The 8487-nt window shown below is 48.3% G+C and overlaps 2 protein-coding genes across 2 annotated transcripts; one reads left to right on the forward strand and one right to left on the reverse strand.

Moving 5' to 3' along the window:
* The first annotated feature begins 624 nt into the window (after positions 1-624).
* LOC125508404 (DNA-directed RNA polymerases I, II, and III subunit RPABC5) lies at positions 625-3208 on the forward strand. The gene is made up of 4 exons (XM_048673110.1): positions 625-778; positions 1300-1358; positions 2666-2760; positions 2846-3208. Exons 1-4 carry the CDS (start codon positions 743-745, stop codon positions 2869-2871), a joined length of 216 nt encoding a protein of 71 aa, XP_048529067.1. The 5' UTR covers positions 625-742; the 3' UTR covers positions 2872-3208.
* A 139-nt stretch (positions 3209-3347) lies between these two features.
* LOC125508403 (protein kinase STUNTED-like) lies at positions 3348-7424 on the reverse strand. The gene is made up of 7 exons (XM_048673109.1): positions 6721-7424; positions 6523-6644; positions 6277-6413; positions 5657-6190; positions 4909-5558; positions 4664-4816; positions 3348-4563 (listed from the first exon to the last, which is right to left on the reverse strand). The coding sequence occupies exons 1-7, from the start codon at positions 7006-7008 to the stop codon at positions 4225-4227; spliced, it is 2223 nt and encodes a 740-aa protein (XP_048529066.1). The 5' UTR covers positions 7009-7424; the 3' UTR covers positions 3348-4224.
* Positions 7425-8487: the final 1063 nt, after the last annotated feature.

The raw sequence follows: 8487 nt of genomic DNA on the forward strand, positions 1-8487 counted from the left end.
CACGGACTCTAAAAATAGCCTATACTTAAGTATTTCGAAATTACATGGGTCTGGCCCATTAATAAGGTGACGCAGCACCTAGAATAGCCTATGGACGAATATTATGAAGTGGCATCTTGTATATTTCGTCCATGGCTTCATGCACTCCTTATGGCGGCTTCAAAGTCCTGAAATCATCACTTGTAACTCCGTTCTTGATCCCCTTGCGCATGCCATCAACTTCATGCGTGTTCTTGCTCCAATGTTCATCATTCTCCAAGCTAGACCCTTCATTTGAAAGCAAAACAAATGTATCCAATTTAGGCAGCATCATAATCTCATGAACATTAGAATCATTACCAAGAAACGAAAGTACCTGGTAATTTAATTGGCGTGCGCGAGCTCTAGTAATTGGTCCAGTATATGTAACAGTAGGGGCTGTGGGTGTAACAATGGTATTGATGTCCTCATCATTTTCTCTTAGGCCTGGTATAATGGGAGGTGCTTAAAACGATGATTAAAAAAATAAATCGAGTTTTTTCTGAAGGACCGGTATCTATTTCTATAGAAGAGACGCTTAGTTAAGCGTCTACCCTGTATAAATAAACACTGATACTTAAGAAAAGTTTGATTTATTTTTCTAAGCATCTTTCTAAGCACCTCCGATTGTACAGGGCCTCACTGACCCTCGCCTTCGCCCCAAAACCCTTGTTCCCCTTCCTTCTCCAGCGGCGGCGGCAAAGGCGGAGGCGGAGGATCGAAGATGATCATCCCGGTTCGCTGCTTCACCTGCGGCAAGGTAAACTCCCATCACCCCTCCATCCACAACACCCTCATGTACCCTTTCTCCTCCTCCCTTCCGGCGTTCTCCGGTGCCTCTCGTTCTTGCGTCTCCGGCATAGCCTGCTTGGCCTCTTTTCGCTAGGGGTTTCTTCGATTCGCCGCTCTCTCGTGCTCCCGTCGGCCACCCTTTAAGGACGCACGCGGCGGCTTAGGGCACATCGCCTCTTAGGGTATCCGCACTCTTCTTCTAGGTTTATGTGGTGGTATGCTTCAAGATTTTCTCATCGATACTCTCGAATAATCAAGTGATGTTTTATCGTATATAGTCGCTAGCTGTTTGTACCCAAGATTCAACACTAGGGTGTAGTTGTTGTGCGGCACAACAATTTTTACTGAGAAGTATTCCATTTAAACTTCTGTGAACAGCTCTGCATGTTTTTTCTTATCTACATATTCATATAATGCATCGGGAGAACTCCTTGCCTTTTATCTAAAGAAAGAGATCAGCTCACAAGTTCAATTTGTATGCTTGGACAGGTGATCGGGAACAAGTGGGACCACTACCTCGATCTTCTCCAGGCCGACTACACTGAGGGGTAAACATTTATGCATCCTGGTTCCTGTGCTGCGGTTTGATTGTGCATATTGTACTGGCTCTGCCTTTGATCCTGTTTTGGTGGATGAGGCCTTCAGGGAGCCTGCATTTGCAATGTCGGCTTCTTTTCGTTTTTAGCTACAATGGAACATGTTTCACTTCTATGTGAGGAAGTTATGCACATAAGTGTGATACACTAGTATGCTGTATATCTTGTGACGTACATGGTGCACCACCGAACACCGTAGCAGACCTGATCCATAATGAATGAGCACTGAAAACTGGCTGTGTCATGCATCTTTTGATGCATTTGGGGTCCCTTACTAGTGTGGTGCTTCCCTGTTTTAGATATTTCGTAAGCCTTGTACTTGCCATTTCACTGAACTGTCACTTTGACTGGGATGTGTGGAGCAGTTAGAATTATGCCAGTGTTAAACCAAATGGCTAAGTCTGGATGATAGTTGCTATGTTTACATCCTATGACGTGTTTTTCCCTGTGTTCAAAATTTACGTAACTAGGTACTTAAGAGTATGGCGGTGTACTAATCTTTGTAGTCTTTGCCAAAAAAATAAAATTCACCTTTTTAGCCATGTGTACTCTCATACTCTGCATGCTGTGTCGTAATGTTATGTTGGAATAATATTGTGTATCTAGTAAATGGACGCTAGAAAGACGAAAAAATAGAAGCTCATGATGAACTGTAAATTTTATTGCATGAGATTGTATTATATTTTATTGTCTGACTTAGCGAGGTACATGGAGTATAGTAAAAAATGTCATCAGATTAGCCATATGTACTTGTCCCTTACTCTGCATACCGGTTGACAATGAAATGATGTTATTGTGTAATGGTATGCTGTTTCTTGGTAATGAACACTATAATGACAAGACAAATGTTCATGGTGTAAAATTGTAAATTATATTACATACATATTGGAGTTACCAACTTATTGGAGTCTACGTTGAGTGTGGCTGTCTGGCTGGGGTGCTTGGTTTCTGAAATGTTGGAATCTTTGCTGCTTTGTGTTCCACCTGGACATTTGTGTCTATGTTTTTCTTCCCCATGCTTAAGGCCCAGATAATCACTATTGACACTTAATCTATGTATATCCCAATTGGTACTTATTTGTCAATACAGTTCCTGGAAAATAGAGGAGCATCTTTATCCTACCTATTTTATACTTTTCCAGAGATTAGAATTATTAGAAGGGACATTGGTTATGGTTTGTTAGATAATTTTTATTGTTAATATTGTATATCATGTTTAAAACTGATATTCCAATCTTTCTGCTGTTGTATGTTGTTAGGGATGCTCTGGATGCCTTGGGCTTGGTTCGCTACTGCTGCCGCCGTATGCTCATGACCCATGTTGACCTCATTGAGAAGTTGCTCAACTACAACAGTAAGTTGATGCTGTTATGTAACTTTGTAAGCTATATTCTGCTTCCTTTGTTATTTCTTTTGGAACTGACACTTGTTCATTTCAGCCCTGGAGAAGACGGAGACAAGTTGAAGTTAATTGAACCCATTCTGCCTCGAAACCTTTGTTCCTTTGTACTTTTCAAGATGCAGTTTCTTATGTCAGTGCTTAGGAGGTGCAAAATGCGAGGTCCTGAAATGAAGTTGGTTTGTTCATGAATCTCCAAGGACTGTTAGTGTGACCATGCGTTTCTACTAGTAATAGAGTATTAACCAACAAGTCTATGCATTCTCCAGTTTCAAACTTATTAAGCTCCAAGCGTTGAACATGTTATTCCTGTGCTTTCTGTTGGATCTTGTTGGTTGTGGGCACCCATGGGTATCTTAACATTGAATCGTCACTAGTGATATGCATTGAACTTCCACATGTACCTTCATGCTTGATATTTGTTTGTTTTCTATTCCTCTGATGATATCGATGTATCTAAAATCAAGATAGATAACTATTGCGGTTTTGAGCACATGCAAACAATGCTCATCGATGATTTGTTTGTGACTGCTGTTAAATTGAATTATCATCCATTCATCCACTTGTTGACCTAGGTGGTAATCATATTGCAAGGGTGTCATTCCCATCGGTGTTGACCTATAGTGCAATCATCGTACTATTCATTGATGCATGCATAATTGCACATGCTTCTCTTAGCGAAGCCTCGTTGTATGGTAGAGATGCTCTGTTTTCGATGGTCGTGCTTGTTTATGGTGATGCTGCATCCATAACATGTTCTCGTAGGCCTAATCATACAATCCACCTCTATCATTTCCGTTGACCTGCGAATTCCGTGGAACATCCCCAGGGATTAAGATTAAGTTCACGCTGCTTAGCACAATCATGAAGTTTTATTTAGTGTATATGTATTTCTGTAATAGGCGTTTAAACCGGGTAGTTCAATCAGAGACATACACATCAATTTGAAAAATCCCTGAAAAATAAGTTTGAAAAAGCATCTACAGTTAGTTCTCACCATAACGGATGCATAATTTATTCTAGAACCAGAATTCTCCATCGATGGGTATTGCTTGGATGGGCAGTATTTTTCTTGAGATCTTATGTGTTCATTTCAAATTTCAGTAAATTCGGAACACTTTATAGAAATACCCACATCCAAACAAGGGTTGTTTGCATGAGTAGTATTTTTTTTTGTTGCGAAGTTGTAATTCTATAGTTCCCTCCCACCCAGTATCATAGAAACTTCAAACTGGAATGTATACATTTTTCTCCTTTGGTCCTTGGAGGAGAATGGTACAGATGTTGTAACAAATCCATGAATGACTAGCTAGATGAAACATGAAAACTGTACAACCACCCTACTAACTAACTAGAAAGAGAAAACTCAACTCAACATATATACACATAAACGAAAGAATCAAAAGAATTGCTGATGATCTACACGAAAATCCGTGCACTCCCGCCATGGTTGGAGCCTCCGTCTTCAGTCAAGCTGGACGACCGGCTCCACCTCCCCTTCATGTACTCCTCCAGCGACATGTTGCCGGCGATGAAGTCGACGGCGCAACCCATGGAGGCGGAGTCGTCGTCATCCTCCTCGTCACCGCCGTCGAGCAGAGCGAGCTTGATGTACGACTGGATGTCGTTCTTGTCCGGCGAAGCAGCCGCACTGTAATAATCTTCGTCGCCGTGGTTGTCGTCGCAGGCGTTGGGCACGCCTAGCTGCGACCTCGCCCACTGGACGGCGTCGCTGTCGCCGTCGAGCAGCTTCAGGACCTGAACAAGTTCAGACGGTACCATGTGTTGTGAGCAGCTAACGATCGATCGATCGAACAAGACGACCAAGTAAAATGGAGATGGCGATAGTAAATCTTACGTTTGCCATGCTAGGCCGGCCTTGCGGTGCTCGACGGATGCAGAGTGCAGCCGCGAGGGCCATTCTCTCCATCTCGCCGGCGTTGTCGCCGTCCGTCGGAAGGCTCGGATCGACGAGCTCTGTCAGCTTGCCACCTTGCACGGCGGAATTCGCCTGCCCAGCACAAATTAGATTAAAGCACCATTCACGATTGTTCCACTTCTTGATGATTAAGAATTTAAGATGCTGTAAGATAAGATACTTACCCACATCACTATGCTCTCCTGGCCCTTGGGGCCACCGGAGCTCACCGGCTTCCTCCCGGAGACGAGCTCCAGAAGGACCACCCCGAAAGCGTACACATCCATCTTGTCGCTGACCTTGCCGTGCATGAAGTACTCAGGGGCCAAGTACCCGAAGGTGCCGGCCAAGTCGTCGCCGGTGACCTGCGCCGCCGCGTCCGCCGCCCACAGCGCGAGGCCGAAGTCGCACAGCTTGGGTTCGCAATCTTGGGAGATGAGGATGTTGGAGGACTTGACGTCCCTGTGAATCACCGGACGCTTGGTGTGGCCGCCGCCGTGGAGATAATTGAGGGCGCGCGCGACTCCCACGGCCACCTTGAATCTCTCCGGCCAATCTAACCTTGAGCCCTTGCATTCTTTCTCACCGTGCAAGATCTCCTCCAGGCTGCCTCTGCGCATGTAGTCGTAGACCAGCATGAGCTTGCCGCGCTCGGCGCAGAACCCGACGAGGGCCATGGCGTTCTTGTGGTGGACGGAGCTGATGATGCCAATCTCCGCGGCGAACTCCTTCATCACCTCCGCTGAAGATTTCAAGACCTTCACCGCCAGCTCCTTGCCGTCTTCGCCACGGCCATTGTAAACATGGCTCGCACCACCTTTCCCCACTACCCGCTCTGCTCGAGAAAGTGGGTTCAACGTCAGCAGAAGCATAAGAAGATCGGCTGCGAATGACATTCAGAACTGACAATGAAATGTTGCATGGTGTACGTACCTGGGGAGAAGTCAGAGGTGATCCTCGCAAGATCACCGTAACTGAACATGGTGTACATTGACGAGTACTTGTCTCTGATCGAGACCAGCTCCGCTGCTTCCTCGGTCACCGGAGACGGCGGCTCTGTCAAATCGCTTTTTGATTGAGAGGTCGCCTGGTAATCGGAAGTTTTGACTGAACTGGCTGGCGATAGCAGTGAGCACCGGCTTGGAAGCCGCATTGCCCACTCAACCACAGACATCTCCGAACACTCCGGCGAGGCAGGCATGATGTCCTTCCTCCGCAATGGCCACCCGGCAGCCACCTCCGGCAGTTCCCGCCTGTGACATGTCACCGGAGTTGGTGGTGCTGCCGCTACCTTTGGCGAGACGGGGGCGCTCATCGACATTGACATGTTCCGCTGCAAGGACCGGCGATGGCCGATGGATGAGTCATCCTTAGTTTTCTCCCCAATCGTCGCCGCTGCGTCGAGTATCTTCCGGTAGATTCTTCGTGGTGTCTCCGCCACCAGAGAATAGTTTCTTCGGGGTGACACTGCAGCATAATTTGAACGTCATCAGCCAATTTGAAAATTCGTACCCCCCAAAAAAGGCGCAGAAGAAACTTTATGGGCAGCATACTTGTAGTGCAGCAGTGGTTGATCTCCTCCTGTATTGCGTTCCCATGGTACACAACGGCGCCATTGCTGACCGCAAGAACCGTGCAGCTCTGCGGGATCCTCTTGGCGCAGTACTTGGCCACAACGGTGGCAGACAATCTGATGATATGATAGATAAGAAAACAATGTAACCATTTGCTTGCAACATGCGAATCGATGGATGAAACACCAGAATGTGATGTGCAGGAGCAGGAGTGGTTATATGTACCCGAGATGCCTAGAGTTCTTGGTGATCCCGAGGATGAGTTGCGCGGCGCCGTAGGAGACGGCCTCGTTTACCAAAGCCCTCTTGACGGATGATCCATGGCAGACCCTGAGCTCCAGGCTGATCTGATGGGGAGAGAAGGCGGTGAGGAAGCAATTCTCCGGCCAAAGAGGCAGCAAGCAAGAAGAGAGGGGCAGGTACCTCGTTGAGATTGCAGAAGCCGTCGTACGCGCCGAGCACGGAGGCCAGCGAATTGGCGGCTCTGCTCCTCTCATCCGGCCCGAACCCGTCGGCGGCTCCGGCGGTCGTGACGTGGAGGGCGACAACGCGGTCGCCGGCGGCGGCGGCCTTGGCCAGCGCCCAGGTGAGCAGCTCCCTCCCGGCCGCGTCCCTCCGAACCGCCACCAGCAGCGTCCTCCCTCCCCAGCCGCGCGCTGGCACTCCCACCGGCGGCGGCGCGCACCGGGTCCTCGACGATCTGTGCTTCATGCTGCCGACGCCTGATCAAGAAGCAAGCACGCCACACGGACACAGGTCACCGAATTGCCCTGCTGCCGAATCTCGAGCCGACCCGTTTGCTCTGCTTCAGTTTGTTGGATGGATCGGAGACGGAGGGAGAAGGACGGTGGGTGTTGCGTTATATGGTGGTGGCGCCATGCCCATGCGGATGCGGGTAGGCTGCGCTTGCCGTCGCCGTGGCATCCAAGCTGGCTGCGCGGGCGGCGATTCTTTTAAAAGCGGGAGTAGAGACTTGAGTTTTACTAACAGTGACGGAGGCAAGATTTTGCATCCGCGGGAGCCATCCGTGGTGCGTGGCGTGCGATTGCATCCACCCGCGCCGCCGTGGATTTACTACCTGTGCGCAGCCATTCTCTTCTACCACTTCTATACTACTTCTATGGGCCACGGTGTTGACTAGACTAGCGGTTGGGGCACTTTGTCCTCAATTCCAGCAACAAAACAATGTAATACGTCTTCCATTATGAGATGGAGAAAGTATTTTGATACGTTTATAGAATGCAATATTGGGATCTTTGAATTACTTTTGACGGGAAAAGGCAGGAGTTCTGCCATTGCATTATAGATCGGAAAGAATTACAGAGTTACAGAGAAAGGTGAACTGAAGTTCTAGAGAATCATGATCAGATAGGGGCTGACCACCCCACTACACACAACAACTACTCCCGAGCTGCCTCCTGCAGGAGGCCAATCTCATCCTTCACAAGCTGCAAAATGGTTGGGACCTGCGCATTTGTCACCTGCAAAACGTGACGGTTCCGCTCCTTCCAAATGTTTCAGGCAATGTACATAGCAAAGCGGACCTGCTCGTGGCGCGCATCCTTGGGAACACCGGTGTTGATTTTGCGCCACCAAGAGCGGATGGAGGTTGCACCCAGTGCAATTTCAGCAACTCGCAAGTGCAAGCTTCGGGCAGCAACCCATAGCTCTTGAGCATAGGGGCAAGTAAGTAGGAGATGCAGTGCTGTTTCCGGAGCCTGGTCACAAAGCGGGCACTCCGGGCTGTGAGGCCACCCACGACGATCGATCCTGTCGGCAGTCCAATTCCGATTTTGCAGTAGCAGCCATGTGTAAAACTGCACTTTGGGCTCAACTTTTGTCCTCCAGACCGTCGCCAGGTGTGGTTGTTCGATGCGGCCAATGAACTGTGCTTCATAAGCTGACCTGGCAGAGTAGGATCCGTTGCTTGATCGGTTCCAAGAGATCGCGTTTCTATTATTATTTAGCTATACCGTCTGAACCTTCTCCCACAGCGAGATGAATTGGTGGATTTGATTTTCCGCACTCATCCGTTGAGCGCCTCGCATCCATCTTCCCTCAGTCAAGGCTTCCGAGACCGTCAAGTTCTTCCTCCAGGCCAGCTTAAAAATGTCAGGTGCGATGTCTCTTGGAGATTCTCCCGCAAGCCAACGATCGTGCCAGAACCGGGAGATTTACCCATTCCCAAGA

The sequence above is a fragment of the Triticum urartu genome, chromosome 5 (assembly GCF_003073215.2).
Source record: "Triticum urartu cultivar G1812 chromosome 5, Tu2.1, whole genome shotgun sequence".
Classification (NCBI taxonomy): domain Eukaryota; kingdom Viridiplantae; phylum Streptophyta; class Magnoliopsida; order Poales; family Poaceae; genus Triticum; species Triticum urartu.

What these genes read in the sequence shown, in the direction of transcription:
- LOC125508404 (XM_048673110.1), top strand. Translation starts at nt 743, where the DNA reads ATGATCATCCCGGTTCGCTGCTTCACCTGCGGCAAG. An exon ending in GCTGCTTCACCTGCGGCAAG is followed by an intron (nt 779 to 1,299) that starts GTAAACTCCCAT and finishes ATGCTTGGACAG; the next exon opens with GTGATCGGGAACAAGTGGGA. An exon ending in CAGGCCGACTACACTGAGGG is followed by an intron (nt 1,359 to 2,665) that starts GTAAACATTTAT and finishes GTATGTTGTTAG; the next exon opens with GGATGCTCTGGATGCCTTGG.
- LOC125508403 (XM_048673109.1), bottom strand. Translation starts at nt 7,008, where the DNA reads ATGAAGCACAGATCGTCGAGGACCCGGTGCGCGCCGCCGCCGGTGGGA. An exon ending in GCTTCTGCAATCTCAACGAG is followed by an intron (nt 6,645 to 6,720) that starts GTACCTGCCCCT and finishes TCTCCCCATCAG; the next exon opens with ATCAGCCTGGAGCTCAGGGT. An exon ending in AGGAGAGCATAGTGATGTGG is followed by an intron (nt 4,817 to 4,908) that starts GTAAGTATCTTA and finishes TGTGCTGGGCAG; the next exon opens with GCGAATTCCGCCGTGCAAGG.